Source organism: Parambassis ranga, chromosome 2 (assembly GCF_900634625.1).
Source record: "Parambassis ranga chromosome 2, fParRan2.1, whole genome shotgun sequence".
NCBI lineage: Eukaryota > Metazoa > Chordata > Actinopteri > Ambassidae > Parambassis > Parambassis ranga.
The window spans coordinates 1,333,326-1,354,810 of record NC_041023.1 but is presented as its reverse complement, the minus strand read 5'-3'; the positions used below and the strand labels follow the sequence as shown (position 1 = coordinate 1,354,810).

General features: G+C 54.3%; 3 protein-coding genes across 5 annotated transcripts; 1 reads left to right on the top strand and 2 right to left on the bottom strand.

Annotated features, from left to right (window-relative positions):
• Positions 1–256: 256 nt before the first annotated feature.
• On the bottom strand, positions 257–2,134 carry LOC114448372 (transcription factor 15). The gene is made up of 2 exons (XM_028425292.1): positions 1,361–2,134; positions 257–1,051 (listed from the first exon to the last, which is right to left on the bottom strand). Exons 1-2 carry the CDS (start codon positions 2,060–2,062, stop codon positions 1,016–1,018), a joined length of 738 nt encoding a protein of 245 aa, XP_028281093.1. The 5' UTR covers positions 2,063–2,134; the 3' UTR covers positions 257–1,015.
• kynu (kynureninase) lies at positions 975–20,231 on the top strand. 3 transcript variants are annotated; one of them, XM_028425253.1, is made up of 19 exons: positions 975–1,085; positions 2,530–2,767; positions 2,858–3,059; positions 3,717–3,757; positions 16,331–16,663; positions 16,777–17,416; positions 17,486–17,606; positions 17,668–17,750; positions 17,945–18,006; positions 18,111–18,182; positions 18,283–18,357; positions 18,434–18,580; positions 18,663–18,761; positions 18,831–18,904; positions 19,195–19,247; positions 19,321–19,406; positions 19,477–19,707; positions 19,781–19,932; positions 20,111–20,231. In XM_028425253.1, the coding sequence occupies exons 6-18, from the start codon at positions 17,248–17,250 to the stop codon at positions 19,898–19,900; spliced, it is 1,392 nt and encodes a 463-aa protein (XP_028281054.1). In that variant the 5' UTR covers positions 975–1,085; positions 2,530–2,767; positions 2,858–3,059; positions 3,717–3,757; positions 16,331–16,663; positions 16,777–17,247; the 3' UTR covers positions 19,901–19,932; positions 20,111–20,231. The 3 variants fall into 3 exon arrangements, with proteins under 3 accessions (XP_028281054.1, XP_028281051.1, XP_028281043.1); XM_028425250.1 differs by lacking the exon at positions 20,111–20,231 and having other exon boundaries at positions 16,331–16,655; positions 19,781–19,900; XM_028425242.1 differs by lacking the exon at positions 20,111–20,231 and having other exon boundaries at positions 16,331–16,687; positions 19,781–19,900.
• On the bottom strand, positions 3,447–15,698 carry LOC114448297 (von Willebrand factor D and EGF domain-containing protein). Its single transcript, XM_028425185.1, has 33 exons — positions 15,563–15,698; positions 13,895–14,079; positions 13,538–13,766; positions 13,405–13,470; positions 13,100–13,332; positions 12,557–12,646; positions 12,349–12,490; positions 12,011–12,228; positions 11,536–11,609; positions 11,181–11,457; positions 10,890–11,092; positions 9,912–10,807; positions 9,711–9,847; positions 9,481–9,642; positions 9,302–9,406; positions 9,116–9,230; positions 8,368–8,636; positions 8,075–8,294; positions 7,864–8,001; positions 7,155–7,463; positions 6,923–7,078; positions 6,323–6,660; positions 5,788–6,259; positions 5,519–5,614; positions 5,352–5,447; positions 5,185–5,280; positions 5,017–5,112; positions 4,851–4,946; positions 4,675–4,770; positions 4,488–4,583; positions 4,231–4,326; positions 4,047–4,144; positions 3,447–3,569 (listed from the first exon to the last, which is right to left on the bottom strand). The coding sequence occupies exons 1-33, from the start codon at positions 15,660–15,662 to the stop codon at positions 3,549–3,551; spliced, it is 6,021 nt and encodes a 2,006-aa protein (XP_028280986.1). The 5' UTR covers positions 15,663–15,698; the 3' UTR covers positions 3,447–3,548.
• Positions 20,232–21,485: the final 1,254 nt, after the last annotated feature.

Sequence of the window (21,485 nt, the reverse complement as noted above, 5' to 3'; positions counted from 1 at the left end):
GTTTTGGGTAGAAATGTGAAAACATGGGTTAAATTTAATTAGATTTCTAAGAATAAGGTTAACAAATTGTGACTTTCCTGCAAAACTAGGCTACGGTTTCACAATTTAAACACAGAACTCCCTTGTAAACAGAAGTGCTGCTGCTCAGCGTCGGCTTAAAAGTCCTTAAATCACCCTTGCTGTGTGTTTTCAGTGTATCGACCCGTTCCAGTGAACTAAGTTTCTCCGAACTGTTTCAAATGAGACGAACACAAACGACAGTTTGATGTTTTTATTGTACAAAAATAACATTTTCTCTTCAAGCAGCTTCTCAGGATTTGCCATGTGCAAAGAACACAGTCGTCAGGTATTCAAGTACTTATTTTTTCTTTCTTTCATTAGATTTTAGAGGTAGGCCGCCATGTTGAAAACACGGATCTGAGGTAGTCTGCAGGGATCCTGACTGTTAGAGTCTCCAGATGAGTGCTGAAGACGAGCCGGCGGGACGCTGCAGCTCTGCTCGTCTGTTTGTTTTTGTGCAACGATGCAAAAGTAAACATTTCACCGAACAGTAAATATAACTCAAGCCCTCAGGCCAGGATTAGAGCAGAGGTACACACACATGTAGGGACCTGGTCTACTGCCAGTGTTGTTGCAGTTCCTGCTGTTCACCACACGAGGTGATACAAAGCTGAGATTTCTGACAGTACCTGAACGTAACGCAGCAGTTTCCTTCATGTGACTGTTTTATTTTTTCTTTTAGGAGTGGTCTGTGGGGGTGTGCGGAGGAGTTTGGAGACTATTCATGGGACCTAAAATAGCCCCGCGTCAGGTGCAGCTTTACACATCGGCTCAGGTTACAGCTCAACCACAACACAAGAGGCTCAGAAGCACATGAACCGGAACAGAAAGTGCTCTTCAGTCAAAATAGATCTAATCCAAAAATAAAGATCTTCATATATGTACAAAGTCCTACATGTAAACAACAACAACAACAACAGGGCTGGAGCTCCTCATCTGTCTGGAGCCGCTTCACTCACAGGGCGGTGGAGTGCTTCGCTCCATCTCTGAGCTGTGGAGGCAAAGAAACGCTGAGTTTTACGCAGGTCAGTGAAAGCACCAAGTTTAAACAGCCAGTCTAATCTAAAACTCTCAGACCTGTTGTTTGGGTTCATGTTGCGTCCTTACACTAATTCTAGGGCCCTGAACGCACCACGGCCTGTTGTCATTCTGTGTTGTCAATCACTGCAGGAACAGGTGCTTTAATCATGGCCGACCCTCCACCCGCCATTAAGCCCGCACAGGTGCGTCCTGCGCTCCGCTTTCAGGCGGACTTTGGCGCAAAGACTGCGTGTGTCTGTCTGCGTAAAAGGCCACTCACCAGTTTCCTCTGGTTGCTGAGGCAGAAAGTGCAGATGGGCCGCAGGGAGGGCGCGCTGAGCGCGGCGGGGCCGTGCAGGATGCCCTGGTAGCGCAGGCAGGGCTGCCCGTCCCGGCAGTCCTCCCCCAGCAGCAGCACGTTGGCCAGGTGTGAGATGTAGCTGGAGGCCAGGCGCAGCGTCTCTATCTTGGAGAGCTTCCGGTCTGCGGGCTCGGTGGGAATGAGTGTGCGCAGCGCCGTGAAGGCCGTGTTCACGCTGTGCGTCCGGTCCCGCTCCCGCGCGTTGGCCGCCTGTCTCTGCTTGCTGACGCCGGGCAGACGCGCCTCTCCAGCGCCTCCTCCTCCTCCGCCGCTGCTCCTTCTCCGCCTCCTCCTTCGCCTCTGAGCACCGGCTCGAGTGGCCACCGCCTCTTCCTCCTCCTCCTCATCCTGCCCGGGCTCCCTGCGCGGGCTGCCGCCGCCGGTGGAGCTGTCGCTGCCGCTGTCCATGTCGTCCAGGTCGGAGGTGAATGGGTCCGGTTGCGCGCTGCGCTCGCTGCCTGTGGACTTCATCCTGGCTCTGCTCTGCTCAGACTGGAGCTGCTGGGTCCGTGCGGGCGAGCGGGCGACTGCATAGCACTTTATCCTGAGGGTGAAAATAGCACCGGGGGCCGAGCAGCTGCCGCCGATCCGGTGACTGAGGGGGTTTGCGCCGTCCGGCATACCATTTGTAATGAGTGACGGCTGCTTTCTGGGTCGCCAGCCCGCTGCGCAAAAGGAAAGACAGGTGGAGCCTAAGTGAGGAGGAGGAGGAGGAGGAGGAGGAGGAGGAGGAGGCACCTGTTGTGGTGAAGGATGCAGGTTTATATTAGGAGCGACCGATATGGGGCTTCCCTCCAGACCAGTCCCACAAAAACCTGAACTCATGCGCAAAAAGTGACATTTGAACCATTTCATGCAAAATAACACAAGAAGGCTGCACACACTTCAAACACACACACTCAGAGGAGTTTGTTTTTATTGTTATTGTATCACCAGATTATTAGGAGGCAGATTAGAGCAGCCTCTCCATCATCTGAATTAATCCTCCCTCTGACTGTGCTGATGAACCTGCTGCTCAGTCTGCTGTCTAACTCTGTGTGTGTGTGTGTGTCTGTGTGTGTGTGTGTGTGTGTGTGTGTTGGCCTCAGGCTGAAGCAGGATAACCTTGCTCGCTCTTGGCTGGCCACGCTGAGCTTCCACTGAGTGAAGAGTCCAGGTGTACCCGCGCTGTCTGTCTGTCTGCCCACCATGATGGACACATGCCCCCCCCCCTCCTCCTCCTCTTCCTCCACCTTGTCCACCAGTGCCATCTTTGGGGGTGGATATAAATATCTGCCTGTGTGTGTGTGGGTGAGTTTGGCTGCAGCGGATCAGAGCAGCCTTCAGGTACTCGGTTTCATTCAGACTGACAGATGAGCTGAAGTTTGTTTAATCATGTCACACTCTAATCTTCTGTCTTCTTTTTGTCGCCACAAGAGGGCAGCAGCTCCCCAGTGATCATTCCTGGTTGGGCTCAACAGAAAGTGTGGTCAGAAGTGTTTGGGGGCCTCAAAGTGCCACTTTAAGAAGAAAAGTCCTTCATGACATTGAGGTTTTTAGGATGCTTCCCACCAGCAGACCGGTCCGCTCTTTGTCTCAGTAAACTCTGGACTCTGCTCTCAGAGAGGCATCCTAATTGGTGCGGAGCTAATGTGGCCTCATTAATCTTTTAATCCTCATTTCCTCGCGGCCCCTGTGGCCCCGACCCGCTGGCTGTGAACTTGTGGTAAAGTCAAATGCCTCACTGCAGCGCCGGAATAACCCTTAAAGAGGATCAACACAATCTAACCGTCTGAAGAGCAGCGCTTTCTGCGCCTCATCGTTAGCTCATCCTCTGGTGGCCATGTTGGATCCATGACTCTAAAAGAAAATCTGAGGGAAGCGCTCGCTCTAAAAGATCTTTATTTTCTTACAAAACAACCAATAAACGAGGGTTCGATAAGAAGTGAGAGATTATACACCGACTGAGATATATACACGACAATATATAACAACCAAATAAATAAATACTCAGACAGACATTTGGGTTTGTGGTCAAAAAAAACCTGAACATGGAGGCTGTAATGATGATGTTAGCCTAGCTTAGCTTTGATGCTAAGCTAGGCTGAAAGTGACCGATGTGGCGACGTCAGCCTCGTTTGATAGGAAGCTGCAAAAAAAGACAAAAAAACACAAAGTTTGACTCTTTTTTAGCATCTTCTTCATCTTATTGATGATTTGATGTGCTCTTCCTCCTTTGGTCAGCCCTGTGTGTGTTTGTGTGCGTCTCTGAGTCATTTTCTTTCTCTCCCTTCAGGAATTCCTCCCGGCTGGAGCAGAAAAACCTCGAAGCAGTCGGTGAGTTTCTATTCATAAACCTCAGAAAGTGAACTGTGAGGCTGGAATGCAGCTCCAGCATCATCTGTAACTGCTCACAGGAATAAATGTTCAGGTGTTTCCATTTTCCCCTTGTGTCTGTGTCTGTGTGTGTTCGTGTGTGTTCGTGTGTGTGTGTGTGTGTGTTCCCACATGTCAATCTGTGGCGGGCTGATACAAAAAAGCGAAGCAGCAGTGAAGCATTCTTTCTGAGTCATGTGACCCAGAGACTTTTAATCTAAGCTGGATTATTAATCCTGAACCTTCTTACCCTCCTGGAGCAGAGAGACCCTGAGTACCCGCTCCGACAGGCGCAGACGTTCGGCCGGACACAGCGGCTGCCGTACAGACACGTCTCTTCACAGCGAGCTGAAACAGATGAAACCCATTCAGCTCATATTTACACTTTCCGTTTTATCCAATCAGGCGCCGGCTCCGTGCGGCGTCATACTCACGGATCTGGCACAGCGTGCCGTGCCAGCCGCTGGCGCAGTGGCAGGTGTTTGGACCGACACACTCTCCACCGTTCAGACACTTCTGGAGGCAGCTGGCTGAGAGGCAGAGACAGAGGACAGTCAGGTGATGCGAGGATGTTTCCAGATGTGGTGAGTTCTTTAACTTATTTTGAGCTGAATGAGTCGGAGTGCAGCGCTAATCGCTCAGTGGCGTGTCCTCACGTCTGTGATCGGCACCAAATGACTGTCACACTCACGTTTGTCACACCTCTTCCCTCGCCACCCGGACGGACAGTCGCACACATCTGGACCGACACACCTGCCGCCGTTCATACACATGGGCTCACACACGCCTGGTGTGGGAGAACGGATCGTTTAAAACCACAGAAAATAAGAAGAAGAAGAAGAAGAAGAAGAAGAAGAAGAAGAACAAGCGGCACTGACTTCTCTCGCAGCGCCGCCCCATGTATCCCTGCAGACAGGAGCAGACGTTGTTCCTCATGCACAGGCCGCCGTTTTTACACGGAGGGCTGCAGACGGCTGCAGAGAGGAGGAAGAAGAAGAGGAGGTGAGGGTGATGCTTTAAAAACCAGCCGTGGTGAGTTTGCCTCCGTCCTCACCGTTCTGACACTGCGCTCCGTAGAAGCCGTGCGGACAGTCGCAGGCGTTGGGGCGAACACAGGAGCCGCCGTTCAGACAGACGGGAGAGCAGAGCGCTGCGGAGCGAGGACAGCAGCGTTTACAGCAGTCACGCTCTTCACCTTAACATGACATCATTTGTCTCACCTGTCTCACAGGACGGTCCGGTCCAGCCTGGGAGACACGTGCACTCGTCCGGAGACACACACTGGCCTCCGTTGTGGCAGTGACGGCTGCACACCACTGTGACCGACAAAACACGTTTAACACACCAACACTGTTAAAGACACAACAAAGAAGAGTCTCTGGACTCACTCGTCTCACAGCGAGGACCCACGAAGCCGTAAGGACAGGAGCAGGTCTGCAGCCCCACACAGCTGCCTCCGTTCTCACAGGGTGACCTGCACAGAGCTGCACACACGGAGCCACATCATCACCATCATCCTTTAACGTGTGACCTTACATCTCCCGGGAGGCTTTACCTTCATCACACGTGTCTCCGTGGAAGCCTGGAGGACACTGACACACACCTGGAGCGATGCACACGCCGCCGTTCACACACTCCGGGTCACAGATAGCTTCAAAAAATGTAAATATGGATCAATACAAACCAATCAAAATGCACAGACGTGTTGATTTGACCTTCTACCTGTCTGGCAGTTCAGCCCGGTGAAGCCTGGTTTGCAGCGGCACGTGTTGGGCGCAGCGCACTCCATGTTCCTTCCACATGTGTGCCTGCAAACAGCTGTAAACACACAGACAGGGGGCGCCATGGAGCGGTTAAACATGGATTCTCAACACTGGACAAAAGGTGTTTTTCCACTGCAGGACCCAGACCTGTCAGATATCAGGGTATGTTCCACTGAGGAGGAACCTGGCCTGTGGGTTCCTGCGGGTGTGTGTGTGTGTGTGGCGTACCCTGACATGCTCGTCCGTCCCCGGTGTATCCCACAGGACACCGTCCGCATCGAAAGCCTCCCTCCATGGCTGGTTCACACTGAACGCCAGGATAACATGGCCGGTCGGCGCAGGTCGTCACAAGTGTGTCGGCTATACTCCTCCTGACCCACGGCTGCAGCGGCGAGCTGTGGACCGTCTTTCCCGGCGTTGTGAGCGTCATCACCATCTGTGGCACCTCCGGTCCAGGTTCAGCCTCGTCTCCGTCTGCAGAGAACTCGGACTCGGAGAGCGAGTAGGACAGGGCGGTGAGGGCCGCCGTCAGCGGGAGGGCGGAGCGTGAAGGGGTCCAGGGTTTGGCCTGGGTGGAGGTCAGGTGGTTGAGCTGGGGCGGGGAGGTCTGTTTGGGTGGCGTTACTCTGCCAAACTGAGTGGAGAGGCGAGGAGTGGGTGGAGTCACTGGCGTGGCTCTGGTCGGTGCTCCTTCGTGCTTCTGGGAGATAAAGATGTTAACGGATGTCTGCTTTGATCAAAGCAACAGAAATGATCGCCTCACCTTAGAGACCGCCACGTGTGGCGCCACATACTCCCTCACAGCCTGATGGGTGGTGTGAGTACTCCCCGTCACATGGAGGGCGGCGACAGGAACATCCCTCAACGGCGCAGTGACCGCCTCCCTCCTTCCGGTCCCGCCTCCTCTGCCTAACGTGGGAACGTTGTCGCGGTTCGCTCTGGTGACGGACGAGGACAGGTGTTTGATGGCGTGGCGGGGGGGCAGGTTGGGCAGGTGGAGCTGGGAGACCTTGCTGCTCCTGCTGATGCTGCTGCTCGCCTGCGCGGCCCGGCTGGTCTTACTGAGCGTCTGCTGAAGCTGCTGAGGGAGGTGATTGGATGCTGGGGAGGGACAGGAGGTCACATGAGTCTGTGGGAGTCTCCGTGAGAAACAACGCTAAGCAGTCCCCTGCTGAAAGCCCAGACCTCTAACTGATTTATCTGCTGCAATAAAGGACATTCCTTCCAATTAAGAAACACACATAAAAAGAAAACCAGAGGAACAGAAGACCTCTTAGAAGCAGCCACATCGTTCAGAGGACTCACATTCCTGATTTATTTTCTCACAGAAACACAGAAGACGTTGGAGGAGCGACTCTTTTACCCTCTTTGGAGTTCTTCATGCAGACGCGTCCGTTCCCGTAGAGCCCGGGCGGGCAGCGTCCGCAGACGTAGCCCACGTGTGGCGGCCTGCGGTTGATGCACTGGACGCCGGGGAAGCAGGGCCTGCTCGCACATGTGGCTGATACGTCGGCTGATCCTGGAAGACACAGACTGCATCTGTCAGTGTGTCAACACACCCCGAAGCCTCCCGATGTGTTGAGACGCCGTCTTACCTGCAGCGGGTGGAGTTAAAGACCAAGCTTTTCCTCGTGTGGGGCTGATTTTAGTCGTCCTGTCTGAGGCTGCGCTGGTCAGGTGGGGTGCTGTGACCCCTGGAGGCCTCCTCCAGGTGGTGGTCTTAGTTTGGAGGTCTGTTGTCTTCCCCGCCTCATCGGGCCTCGTCTGAGTTGAGCTGATGTTTGAGGTTTTCCCGGAGGTGTCTGTCCTGGCGTTGGGCAGCTGCGGCAGAACATCTGGAGTCTTGTAGACAGTGGTGCGAGGAGCAGATGTGGAAGAGACGGTGGTGGCCGGCCTGAGGACTGCTGCATGAAGAGGGACTCAGATTAAATGCTGCTTTATCTGACGCTGTAATCTGGAATTACTCACATTTAAAAGAAGAGGCGGGACTTTGGTGCATGTAGCAGTGATTGATGATGACAAGGGTTAGGGTTACTGCTGCTGACTTTATCTTGTTAGTGTGAACACAAACTACACGGAGGAGGAACTGCTTCACTCAGACTGACGTTTAATGTCTGATTCCGTCTTTTTTTATCGCTCCAGGCACCAAAGAAAATCAGAAAATCCGCCTTTGCTTTATGTTTTTTGGCTTCAGGTCTCGGGGCTGGACACCAGATTCAGCAAAGCTGGACCTGCTGTTGTACTGATGTAAACACCTCGTGTTACACGACGGTGCTTCGACGTGTTTGTTTTTGATTATCTTACCAGAACAAAATGTCCCGTTTCCCAGCATGCCTTTGGGGCAGGGGCCGCAGCCGTAGGAGCCAAAGCTGTTGAAGCACTGGACTCCTGGAAAACAGGGCTTCCTTTCACACTCGTTGATATCCTCCAGACACGTCCGTCCTGCCACACACACACATACACACACTCAGGTTGTTGTGTTCATGAACTGTGATGGATTTTGCGTCCTTCTTACCTCTCAGTCCAGCAGGACACTCGCATCTGTACCCCCAGTCTGTGTTGATGCACTTGCCAGAGGAGCACGGACCTGACACACACTCGTCCACGTCCTTGTCGCAGAGATCGCCCTGCTTCCCCTCAGGACACACACACAGGTACCTCCCGCTCCCCGCAGGAAAGTTGACATCCGTCACGCACATGCCTCCGTTCTGACAGCCGCACGGCACCACGACCATCTGTGTCAGAGAGGAAGCAGCAGCTGATGCCTGTTCTGGTTTTAATGAACGTGTCTGACGGCTCCGTCACTACCTCCACGGTGAAGGTGCTCTGGGCGTTGCACTCGTCGGACAGCGTGAAGCGGACAGAGTGGCTCGCCCGGCGCCCCTCCTCCTCCTCCTGAGGAACCCTCCAGATGAGGAGGCCCGCAGGGGACAGCATCACCCCCTTTGGCCCTTCCTCCATCTGGAATAGGAGCGCTGAACCCTCTGGATCCGACGCAGCAAACTGGAAGACAAAGTTCTCCCCGGCGAACGTCTTCAGGTCGCTCTGAGGTTGGTGGAAAGTCGGAGGTTCGTTGACTGGAAAGAGAAATTGGAGGAAAACCTTCTGATCTGCTGTTCTTTGGCAAAACACTTCCTCCAGCCTGAAAAGATCATTGTTAACATTCATGCACATGACGGGCTGGAAGACTTTGGAGCTTTTCTTTCCAACTTCAACTTCACGCAGATGTTCAGTCCTTGGAAACAGTCTGAGGAAATCTGTCCTATAAAAGAAAACCCAGAGCTGTTCTCGGTTCTCGCTGAGCTGCCTTGTTATTGTTCTGGATGGTTTTCAGCCATGTGATTTACCCCCTCTGCTCTGCTCTCTCTCTCTGAGTGGTTAAGCGACAGGTCAGGGCATGCTGGGAAACCTAAACCCCCTCTCCTTTGATCAGCTAATGGAGACAAACAGGGCCGCAGCTGGACGGCTACCACAGGGACAGACTGCACTAATACACTGAGACACCGCAGCAGAAAGACGGATTCAGCAGCATAAAACCACGGTTCCTGGTTTGTACCTTGATTCACAGACCAGGTGAATTTGGAGGTGTCGGGGTTGCAGAGCAGACAAGGGCTGCTGGGATTGGAGTCCCCTGCTGCAAAGCACATCCCGTCGATGTTGCAGGTCTGGTCCTGGACAACAGGGACAGAGAAAGATTGGTTTAGCAGGTGCATCAGCTGACTGAGGCAGTTTCCTGAGTTACCTTTAATTTGCAGAGTCCTGAGCGCGACGCCTCGCAGACCTGGCAAACGCCGTCGTAGATGGTCAGCACCTTTGCCTGGCTGTACTGGGAGCCGTCGTTGGTCACCTGCTCAGAGATTGGAGACATATTATAGAGAGAAACTAAAGCCTCTGTAACACCTGGATCATCTGAGAACTTGCCTTAATCTCCCAGCGTGCGTACGGTGTGTCGTCCATCATGAAGTCTTCGGTGCTGACGGCCGTGCTGCTCAGAGACGGCACGGCGCAGTCTAAAGCCTTGGAGCTGAGGAAGGTGGCTTTGGTTCGCTGTTTTTCGCCTGGAATCCAGCCTTTGTTCATGTACTGTGGAAAGACGTTAAAAATGATCTGACTTTTACTCAGCTTGAAGCTTTTCTCTTGCCTTTTCTCACCTTCAGCCTGGTGGCGTGGCAGCTCAGGTCAGGAGAGTCGATGAAGCCCAGCCCAAAGACCCGGACGCTGCGGCAGTCGAAGGCTCGGATGTCACACAGACCGCTGTTCTCCAAGTCTGTTATCTCGACCGGCTGGCCTGCAAAGTGCCGACAGTTAACTGCTCAGGTTGTACAGGGGAACAGAGACTTCTGGGTACTCACTGATGGCCAGGCTGCAGTCGTGGAAGCTGTGGCTGGGGTAACACTGGCAGCCCCACTCTGTGCACTCCCCGTTTCCGTTGCAGAAGTTGGGGCAGCGGAGCGCCATCACCACCTCCCCGGATGCTCCCGGGGGGCTGCCCACCTCCAGCGCTCTCTGCGTCCGGTTTTCCAGCAGCCGCCTCTCGCACTCGTTCTCCAGGTACGGCAGCAGCGCCTCCTCCCAGCCCAGGTCGTCTTTCAGCTGCAGGTCCAGCATGCAGAGGTCGACAGCCTCGTCCAGGCGGCGTCCCAGCAGCCCCCTGCACACCGCGCCTACAGTGGAATTAGCCAGAGCCATCTGACACACTTCCAGGGCTTTGGCCGAGGTCAGGCCACTCGGCGTGGGCCACTGGGGTTGCACCTCCGGTCGAGCTTCCGCTAGGTGATCCTCTGGGAAGAAGTAGGCGAGGCTCTCCAGGTGGGCCTGGCTGAGGCCCTGTGCAGTGAAGACAGGCTGGAATTCAAACGGCGCTTGTCTTTTTGGCCTTTTAGCTGAAAGTAGCAGATCCTCCCTGAACTCACTGGGCAGCTCAAGATCACCGTCGTTCTCGCCATGGAACCAAAGGTGCCTCCTCTCCAGAGGATGACTGAAGGCAGACATGTCCAGGATCCTCTCCTCTCCTTCTGGGCTCTTGATGTGTTCCACTGTCGTGTCCATGGAGGGAAGCACAGATGTATAATCCACGTTATCATATGCGATGCAGTCAGAGTGAGCGGAAGGATCGTACGAGCTCCTCATCCCTCTGCCGGCCTGCTGGGAGGTGCTGTATCCTTTCTGGCACTGGCAGAAAGGCCTCCGCACCTCCTGTGTCGTCCCAGGAGGCGTTTTGTCAAACAAACTCTCACCGGGAGCAATCCTAACACAGAAAACAGAAACAAAGAGGTTTTTGGTGCAATGCAGAATTTCAGCAGAAGTACGAATGGTTGTCACAGACGGACCTCCAGCCCTCTATGAAGCGATGTAGGTCTTCTGGGCCGAAGGAGCCGCCGTCAGAGCCGTGGAAGTCGTTGTTCCCGTTGCGGTCGAAGGTGCCGCAGAGGCCCTGAGTGCTGCCAAAGTCAACACTGGGAGCACGGACAGACAGGCTCATCCCCCAGTCACCAACGTCGGCCCGGACAAAGGCCCCGGAGGGAAAGAGGAGCTGTGATGGGAGAACCGTTATTAACATCAGCTCATCAGTGGAAGTCAGACGTGATGATTCTCCAGTGTCAAAACGTTCGGATACCTACGGTGACCTTCTTCCCCTGGTGGGACTCTAACACCCGGAGCCGGCTTCCCTCTCCGCCGCTCAGGTTCTTCAGCGTGAGCTGCGGCCTGGTCTCCTGCGGCTGGCCGTTGCACATGTCGAAGACGGCGACCTCGTTCCCCTCTCGTACCGCCACACCACAGTTACAGGAGACGGAGTAGTGCCGGCTGCCGCAGTCCCACTGCCGAGAGTGGACCTCAAACTCCCTGGAGAGGCTCCGGTACAGGACGAAGGTGCCGGTCTGGTGGTTCTCATAACGCCTGCACACACAGGTACGTTTCACCGTGATGAAGTGACCGTCAGGTAATGGACTGACAGCTGATCAGGAGGTCAGTTACCTGCCATCCAGTGTAATGACATGCGGGTCAGTCAGAGAGTAGCAGATGGAAGTGGGGACGTCCTGCACTGTGACCTGAGGGCAGAGAACAAAGGTGAAGGGGGCGGCACCCTTTGGCCCTCTCTGCTCGTACTTTGATGTTTTCAGCATTAACAGATGGGCATCAGGCCGCTCAGAGACACCCTGTCTGCAGGCTGACATCACGCCTTACATAACTCTCTAAATTACTCCAGCACACGTTCGGCCTCGTGAAGAACGGGATGATTGTGTGTACATGTCCACAGCAGACAGACTTCAGGAGCCATCAGCTCTCTAATTAAAGTAATACTTCGCTGATTATATCACTCTGATTCCAGTCTTTCCTGAACCTTCCTCTGGGTTCTCATCCTACATATGGTTCACTATTGGACTTTATCAGAACCCCTAAACTACTAAAACCTTCTCTGTGTCCCCAGACCTTTGACCTTTGCACTCACTTTCAGAGACGTTGGGACGTAGCTCCTCCACAGCCGGGGTGCGGTGGATCCGGGAAGAACGCCGACCAGGCTCAGGCGGTTTCCGTCTCGCGTGAAGTCGGTGACGGCGGTGAGGAAAAACGTCGCGCGGCCACAGCTGCTGGCGCTGCAGGTGCTGGGCTGGAGCTCCACCTGGCAGGCGGACAGCACCACGTTGGAGGCCTCAGGTCCAAGGCTGTCTGTGGACATCAACACAGCCGTGAAGTGGTGTTAACGGACAGAATGACAGGGGCAGGGAGGAGGATGTGAACACAGGACCCTTTAATTATCCAGCAGGAAGCTGTGAGAACGACGCTGACCTGGATCGTGCACGCTCAGACTGAGGGGGACTCCACACTGACGGCCGAGCTCGGAGCTGAAGCAGGGGACGGGCACCGTGCTGTGGACCGTCACCTCATGCTCCTTGCTGTTCTCTGCTATGTGCAGCGAATCTGGAAAAAACTGAGGAGGAAGATGATGGTCAGGTTTGCTTGTTTGCTTCTCGGTGTGTGTCTGAGGGATGTTTACCTTCAGGCCTGCGTAGAAACTCTCGCTCTCCTTCGGAGCAGACCTGGTGTGGCTGGAGTTCGCTGTGAACGTCGACACGCTGCAGGAGAACTGCAGGAAAAAAAAAACATTATTTCCACAACTGACTGCGTTTGTTCGATCAAAACACACAACAGCTGCACCGGTGACATCACCACAGCAGATGATGAGCGCCGTCAGCGGGCTGAGTGTGTGGTGCTGATGTGCGGGAGAGAAGAAGAAGGTTCATCATAACAGTTGTTACTGCAGGAAGGACGCGACACTGAGCAGGGGCAGCTTGTGTGTGGAAATAACTTGCTGTGAAGATTCAAGGGTTAAATGAGGCCCATGTGCAGCACGGCTGCCCCAACCTGCAACTGATTTAACCCCCTCCCTCCTCCCTCATATTGCTTTTCTGCCTTCATTTTGTAACGCTGAACCTCTTCAAGAGAGGTCAGCGTGATCCGCGGCTTACGCTGCCCGCTCGGAGGGTCAAACCCACCGCCCCACATGTGCTTCATTTCAGCGCCGTCTGGCAGGAATTACCGTCTCTCCGAGCCTGAAGTGGACGCCATCCATCTCCACCAAAGAGAAGGGCTTCAGCGTGGATTCCTGCCTGATCTCGGCCTTCATGCTGTGGCCGATGCGTCTGGCCCAAACCACCTGGAAGCCTAGCGTCTGGCTCCACGGCGGCGGGATGAAGGAGCACCTCAGGTGAACGCTGGGGCCGACGAGCTCGGGGGTGATGACCGGCCGGACAGGCAGGGATGGGATGGTAGCTGGAAACACAGAAGTGGTGACTGATCAGGCTTTTGTTCGCCACATGGGAGCACATGTTTTCGGTCTGGTACCTCTGCAGCGGCCGTTGACTTCCACCTCCCCCGGCGGGCAGAGCCTGGACCCCACATCTGGAGCGGCTGAAACATGAAATCTTTCATCAGAAGAAGCATCTCTGTGGCAGACTGAGGGTTTCTGGATGTTTACCTTTTGCACAGTACCCCATGCACCCCTGTGTCGGCTGCAGGTAGTAGACCTTGAAGTCGCCGCAGTTCCGCACGGTGACGGGGATGCGGAAGAGGCAGCAGTCTTTGGCGCTGCCGTGGAAGAACTGCCAGGTGGCGCAGGCAGAGAGCTGGCGCACCTCTCCGGGCCGCGGCAGGGAGGCGTCCTTCAGGGACAGCCACACCGGAGCCTGAGTGCCACAGCGGTTCATCTGCAGGGGAGCCGAGGACAGAAACACTCATTACCTGCTCGCAAGAGGGGTTATTATACCCTGCTCCTAGACTGGAGGCGCTCATTATACCCATCCACTGGATGCCAGATGTTTGGCAGCCATGTTACCTCGACACAGGTGGTCGGCATCTCCGCCGGCTTGTTGTTGATCCTGAACCTGTACCAGCCTGGCGACAGCGAGTGGTCACAGATCAGGTCCTGGATAGCTGTGTTCTGGATCTCGGTGGAGTCAAAGTCCACGCTGCGATAAGCGCTGCGCAGCGTCTGGTGGCCTCCTGGGAGACACTCTGGAGCTGAGAGAGAGACAAGGACACCAGACTAAGGAGGAGGAGCCGTTAGAGTCCAGACAACACAACAGAGCTCCTGCTCTCCCTCCAGAATCTTTTGATCTACCTGACCAGAGGTGAGCAGGGGGAGGGGCATTTCAGCCCACAGGTTATCTAAAGTGCCGAGAATAACAGACATTCCAGTGCATGAACACGGCCTGCAGCTGGAGGCTGAAGCTGTCTGAGCACAGACCTGTGAGGTCTTTGTTAACAAACCTGAACAAAAAGAAGATTTTTACTCCCACAGGGCCGGTCTGAGTAAACGCTCACCACAGCCGGGGTATTCAGGAGACAGGCGAAGCCATGAATGGACAGGGTGAAGTTACTGCCAGTGATCCCAAGCCTAAACAAGGCCTTACAGGCCGGTCTTCACGTTGACAGGCTCTTGAAAGCAAAGGCCTTTGTTTACAGCAGCGCCTCTCTGAGGGTACACCTCGTCTGGAAGCTGTGCTGACAAGAGCCGAGGTCACAGGTCGTTCAAACAGCCAGGCTGTTCCAGAGAGAGGCCTGTTAACTGTTCAAATTGGCGGCTTAATGAGTTTACAGAGCTGGAGGGGAGGAAGGGGAGGAGGAGGAGACGCAGAGGGGGTGAGCTAATGAACCGGTCACAGGAGGGAGGAGATCCTACTGGGAAGGAGGCCCTGAGCAGCCCAGATGTGCAGCAACTCAGCAGGGAGGACGATTAATGTGGAAGAGCGTGGCGTCCGTCAGAGGGCGAGCAGACGCTCTGTATGGTTTACAGGGGGGGGGGGGGCGCTGATATCCTGTCATATTTTCTACATTCTGGCTCAGACGAGTCCTGAAGACTAAGAGTGAGCGGCGCACAAGACACACACAACATCACATGTCTGATTAGAGAGCGAGGTGAGCTCTGTGAGAAGCATCAATAACAACATGATGCGTTCAGGGACTCATCAGGAGTCAGGACAAACCTGTGCCGAGAGATACCTGATGTCACAGAAGCAGGAGACGCTCTTCAAAGTGTGTGTGTGTTTCACTTTATGATGCCCGGCCTTAACGTTTACGACTGCATACTTTGATGTGCTGTTGGACGCCCCGGAGACAGGGACAGGTAAGTCTCTCTCACACACACAGCTGAAGCTGTCTTGTTTCTGACAGCTGGACAAACACTGGAGTCATTAACCTGTTGTGCTCCTGTTACAGTGGCCACCCAGAGAGCAGCTTGTTTACTGGGTCACTTGTTTACACGCTCCCCTGCTGCTGTGAGAGCTCCTGTCTCCTGCGGTGACGCGGAGACGCTTCAGAGAGCTGCGGTGGACTCATGTCCTCAGCCTCCCACTCTCTGTCCTCTGCTCTGCTCTCATCTGGCGCTGACTGATGGGAATGCGCGCCGCTCTGCACACACGCAGCACCTCCTGTTTTTTACTGCACCTTTCTTCCTGTTTTCTCTTCTTAAATTAGACATTTAAACAGTTTTATGTGCACTTACCGTGTTGCGCTACCGCCGCTAATTGCGCTAAGCACAGCAGAGCGATGCGTAAAAGTCCACGGACCGAACCAAAGGCGCAAAACACCGACACCGACACCATGGCTGCGGATGTGTGTGTGACTAGCGGCAGCAGGATCTCCTCAATCACCGGGTCCCATTGAAAAGTGCGCAGAAATTCAACCGGGAAAAAAGTGGCGCAAACTGATCCAGAGGTAGAAGCGTGCGTGCGCTGCGCTCCGACCGGAGACTAAACTTTCCGCAGCGCGCAGGGATGACAAAAGAGAGGAGGAGGAGAGGGAGGAGGAGCGGGGGAGGGAGGAGGAGGAGAGGGAGGAACGGGGGAGGGAGGAGGAGGAGAGGGAGCACGAGGATAAAAAGATGCGCACGAAGTGGAACAAAAAGAAGTTTAATGTTAGAAATAACTTCGATTTCGATAAACATCAATATTTGAATTTATTGCATTTAGACTGTGTGTGTGTGTGTGTGTGTGTGTGTGTGTGTGTGTGTGTGTGTGTGTGTGTGTGTGTGTGTTTAGGGGTAAATATCAGGTGCAGGCAGGACGACATACCTTTCCACTAAATAACAGACCTGAGAGCAGCTGCAGGTGTTCAGAGCCTGAGAGGGGGGACAGGTTTCTGTGAGAAGGTCCCTTCACCTCCATTCAGAGACTCTTCCTCCTCTTCCTCTTCTGTGCGGTCTCCTCTCCAGGGCTGGGTTAAAGTCCGCCTTAACCCCTCAGTGACCCCTTTCTCTGCTTGTTTGTTTCAGGAGTCACAGGCTCAGACTGCCTGTACCTTCCTCTCCCAGCTGTGTGCTGCAGCCACGTCACACTGACGATGAGGAGGCACACGATCTGCTGCCTCCTTTTGAAGTCTGTGCCCTGGGAACCGACGGGCTTCAGGAGGCGGCGGTGGAGGCGGCAGCTTTCCTCCTTAAAGCGCTTCCAGATGTCACTGTGAGAAACAACAAGCAGCGAGATGCCCCCAAACATCTTGACAGCACATTGGTTGTAAAGTCGTGAGTCACCCTGAAGATGTCTGGGGTCACTCGCCGCGACCTGGACGCCGCTACGTCTTCATCCCCGAGCGGCGAGGTCAGCTGGTGAGGAGGACTGTGACAGCTAGGGTTAAGTTATACTTCATTCATAGACAGTTCTGACCATCACAGTGTTTGTTTACAAGTCCACAAATTAACCCTTTATCTTCCTGCTTTAGTTCCTCAGAGGACTCTGCTGCCATCTAGTGGAGACGAGACAGAACAGCAGAACCTACAGCTCCCCTACATCAGACTAGAATTTTAGGAAGTAAAATCACCGGTGAGTCAGACTTTCTGTTTCCTGCTGTCGGAACATGACACCACACACACACACACAAAACACACACACGCCTGGACAAAAGGGAAACCACAAAGGGGAACTGGTTTTGTTTCCTGTGTGGCAGATTTAACCTCAGCCTGGGTTTAAATCTGATCCACAAAGAGTTAACGAGGAGACTCTGTTTGTTTTTTATCTTATGTGAGCAATGATTAACCCGAAGGGTTAAAGAGCGTTTGTAGAGGATCCACGCGCTGCTGTCCGAGGAGAGGACGCTCGCCTCCACACTGTGAGTACTCCACAGCCTCCACTGTGTGCTGCACGTCTTTTTTAACCCTTCAGAATAAAAGGACGTCCTCCTGTCACCGCCGCCATGGACAAGTTTGACACCTCGAACCCCAGAGAGACGTTGGAGCGCGTGGCGGCGGCGCTGGGCTGCCGGCCCACGGCTCCACAGGTGGCTGCGTACCTGGACGAACACGACGAGCTGCGGCACCTCCGGGAGAGCTTCCTGCTGCCTAAGGTGGCGGACCTGCCCCCCTGTGAGTCTCCGGGCACAGAGGGATTATGGGGGTTTGTGCGGCCTGTTGCTCACTGTGATGTTTCTGCAGCTGACCTCTCGCTGGTGGACGGCTCTCAGGACTGCATCTACCTGGTGGGGAACTCGCTCGGGCTTCAGCCGAAGATGGCCCGGGCCTACCTGAGCGAGGAGCTGGAGAAGTGGGCCAAGATGTAGGTGAGCTCTCTGTTCATGGTCAGCAGGAGGGTCGGACCTGAATGTCCTCTTTTACAGGGGCGTCCACGGACACACCGAAGGGTCACGACCTTGGGCCTGGGCTGAGAACAACATCGAGGAGATGATGGCGAACGTTGTGGGTGAGACCTCCGACCGGCCCCCTCCTCCCTGTGCCGTCTTTAGACTGGTCTCTGGGTTTTTGTTGGACTGGTTCCACCTGAGTCCAATGGCTGCAGCTCCACACACGTCCTGATAGACACCCGAGGAGGTTCAGTTATTGATCTGCTTCTGATGGTCTCCACATCTCACCCTGTTTCCTTTCTGACCCTCTCAGGAGCTAAGCCTGAGGAGGTGGCTCTGATGAACGGCCTGACGGTGAACCTGCACCTCCTGCTGGTAAGCCGCCGCCGCCGCCGCCGCCGCCGCCGCCGCTTTCTCTTCTTATAACACAGATGATGAAACTCGCCACAGCGTCACGCTTCCTGTTTCTTGTCCTGCAGCTCTCCTTCTACCAGCCCACCGCCGCTCGACACAGAATCCTCCTGGAGGACAAGGCCTTCCCCTCAGACCACGTGAGTGCCCCGCTCTGTTTGCCCACAAGTCCTGAACTTTGAGTCCAGCTCAGAGGGAACCTGGTTCAGCAGAGGCTGTCTCTGTCTCCTTTGTCCTCAGTACGCCGTGGAGTCTCAGATCCGCCTGCGAGGATTTGACCCTCAGCAGAGCATGCTGCTGCTGTCCCCCAGACCGGTCTGCTCTTCTACATGTCCCTCTTTTGCTGCTCAGGTTTTAAGTCTTTGTGTTTCAAAGGTGTCTCTGTGCTCAGGGAGAGGACACTCTGAGGACTGAGGACATCCTGGAGGTCATCGAGAAGGAAGGCGACACCATCGCTGTGGTGATGTTTAGCGGCGTTCAGTATTACACGGGCCAGCTCTTCAACATGGCCGCCATCACCGAGGCCGGTCAGAGGAAGGTAACAGGAGGGGGGGGGCGTCCACAGACACGCTCCGACGGCGTCCCTGCGCTCGTCTGAGGTCTCTGTCTCTGTCTTTCAGGGCTGTTATGTCGGCTTCGACTGCGCCCACGCTGCGGGGAACGCCGAGCTGAAGCTTCACGACTGGGGCGTCGACTTCGCCTGCTGGTGCTCCTACAAGGTCAGCTGACAGGAAGTGACATTCTGAATGAGGCGGCGTGTGTGTGATGACCTTCCTGTCGCTTTGCAGTACATAAACTCAGGCGCTGGAGGTCTAGCCGGAGCGTTCGTCCACGAAAAGCACAAACACACCATCAAACCAGCGTAAGAGCTCCTCCTCCTCCTCCTCTTCCTCCTCCTCCTCCTCCTCCTCTTCATCCTCCTCCTCCTCCTCCTCCTCCTCCTCCTCTTCATCCTCCTCCTCCTCCTCTTCACCCTCCTCCTCCTCCTCCTCCTCTTCACCCTCCTCCTCCTCCTCCTCCTCCTCTTCATCCTCCTCCTCCTCCTCCTCCTCCTCCTCCTCCTCCTCCTCCTCTTCATCCTCCTCCTCCTCCTCCTCCTCCTCCTCCTCCTTCCTTTTATTATAACATCAGGTTGTATTGACTCTCCTTCAGACTGCTGGGATGGTGGGGACATGACCTGAAAACCCGGTTCCACATGACTAATGGTAAAGCGCCGCTCTCTGCTGCCATCTTGTGGCCTCACTGGACATTACACCTGCAGGTTTTCTCTGTTCTCAGTGTTGGAGCTGCAGTCCGGGGTCAGCGGCTTCAGACTGTCCAACCAACCCATCCTGCTGGTCTGCCCCCTGCAGGCCAGTCTGGAGGTACTGCAGGTTTGCATGACGTCTGCGTTTCCAGTCTTTTCTCGCTGACGCCATGTTTTTATTTTGCCAGGTGTTTAACATGACCAACATGCAGGCGCTGCGCAGGAAGTCCCTGCTGCTGACGGGGTACCTCGAGTACCTGGTGCAGCACTACTACACTAAGGACCCGGCCCGGCCTGACAAGCCTCACGTCCACATCATCACGCCGTCGGACCCGCAGCAGAGAGGCTGCCAGCTGTCGCTCTCCTTCTCCGTGCCCATCAGGAGACTCTTCCAGGAGCTGGAGAAGAGGGGCGTCTCTGTGAGTGGCAGACGCCTACATGATGCAGGAAGCGACACTTTTTCCTCATTGCTGTGATTTCCTGTGTCATCAGTTGGACATGAGGGAGCCCAGCGTGCTGCGCGTGGCTCCGGTGCCGCTCTACAACTCCTTCACTGACGTCCATCGCTTCATCCAGGCGCTGGGAGAAGCTCTCACCACCAGCAGCCAGTGAGGACAGCGGAAAGACGGGGCTGAGTCCTGCAGGTACGCACCCTCTGCTGCTGCTGCTAATAGAGAGCCAATCACTTCCTGGATATTTGTCATGTGACTGCTGGTCACATGTGAGTAAAACGCCAGAATCTTGTTGCTGCAAACATTTAATTTGGATGATTTTTAGCTAAATTTGGTCGCTTACAAAAACTGACACACAATATCTCAACAGATGACTCAGACTCCCAGCATGCACCTGGTTCCCAGGACACCCAGTGCCACATGATGACATCACCACCGCACTGAGAAAAAAAATCTGAAACAAAAACAAATAAAAACATTTGAATTGTTGACTAAATTAACTGTAAGGTTTAATAATAAACTGTAGGGTGTAATGCCGTCTGTGGCCAGCAGGGTGTGCCGTTGGACCAAAGCAGACTTAAACACACACTTCAACGTACACTGCTCAAAAAACTCTAAAACAACACCTCCTAGATCTCATTGAATGAAACATTCCAGTTGAAATTATTCATTCATTACTTAGTGGAATATGTTGAGAACAAAATAACATAAAAATGATCAATGTAAATCAAAATTATTAACCCATGGAGGTCTGGATTTGGAACCATACTCAAAATAAAAGTGGAAAATCACATCACAGGCTGATCCAACCTGAGTGGAAGTTCCTCAAGACAAGTCAGAATGAGGCTCAGCAGTGTGTGTGTCCTCCACGTGCCTGTATGACCTCCCTACAACGCCTGGGCGTGCTCCTGATGAGGCGGTGGAAGTTCTCCTGAGGGATCTCCTCCCAGTCCTGGATTAAAGCATCAGTCAGCTCCGGGACAGTCTAGATGTGCTGGACTGGATTCAGGTCTGGGCAACGGGCAGGCCAGTCCATAGCATCAATGCCGTCATCATGCAGGAGCTGCTGACACACTTCAGCCTCATGAGGCCTAGCATGGTCATGCATCAGAAGGAACCCAGGGCCCACTGCAGCAGCATGTGGTCTCACAGTGGGTCTGAGGATCTCATCCTGGTACCTGATGGCAGTCAGGGTACCTCTAGCACATGGAGGGCTGTGTCTCCAAAGAAATGCCTCCCCACACCATCACTGACCCACCACCAAACCGGTCATGCTGGAGGAGGTTACCGGCAGCAGAACGTTCTCCATGGTGTCTCCAGACTCTGTCACGTCTGACACATGTGCTCAGTGTGAACCTGCTCTCATCCGTGAAGTTGTGAATCTGCCAATATTCATACCACCCTCATGGAATCTGAGCAGAAACATGCATATCAGTGGCCTGGTGGACTGGCCTGTCTCCTGGTGGACTGGCCTGTCTCCTGGTGGACTGGCCTGTCTCCTGGTGTACTGGCCTGGTGGACTGGCCTGTCTCCTGGTGGACTGGCCTGGTGTACTGGCCTGTCTCCTGGTGTCCCCTCCATGCTCTGGACACTGTGCTGACAGACACAGCAAACCTTCTTGCCACAGCTCTCATTGATGTTCCATCCTGGATGAGCTGCACCACCTGAGCAGCTTGTGTGGTTGTAGACACCACCTCATGCTGCCTCTAGGGCTGAGAGCACTGACAAAATGCAAAGGTCTGTGG

Bases quoted from the DNA above. Each gene is read 5' to 3' on its own strand.
- LOC114448372 (XM_028425292.1), bottom strand. From the start codon at position 2,062: ATGCCGGACGGCGCAAACCCCCTCAGTCACCGGATCGGCGGCAGCTGC. The intron at 1,052-1,360 runs GTGAGTGGCCTT...TTGCCTCCACAG, and splicing joins TCAGCAACCAGAGGAAACTG to CTCAGAGATGGAGCGAAGCA.
- LOC114448297 (XM_028425185.1), bottom strand. From the start codon at position 15,662: ATGGTGTCGGTGTCGGTGTTTTGCGCCTTTGGTTCGGTCCGTGGACTT. The intron at 9,407-9,480 runs GCAAGTTCTCAG...ATCTCTGAGCAG, and splicing joins ACGCACGCTGGGAGATTAAG to GTGACCAACGACGGCTCCCA. The intron at 7,464-7,863 runs GTAAGATAATCA...CTCTTCATGCAG, and splicing joins AAACGGGACATTTTGTTCTG to CAGTCCTCAGGCCGGCCACC.
- kynu (XM_028425253.1), top strand. From the start codon at position 17,248: ATGGACAAGTTTGACACCTCGAACCCCAGAGAGACGTTGGAGCGCGTG. The intron at 17,417-17,485 runs GTGAGTCTCCGG...ATGTTTCTGCAG, and splicing joins GGTGGCGGACCTGCCCCCCT to CTGACCTCTCGCTGGTGGAC. The intron at 19,248-19,320 runs GTAAAGCGCCGC...CTCTGTTCTCAG, and splicing joins CCGGTTCCACATGACTAATG to TGTTGGAGCTGCAGTCCGGG.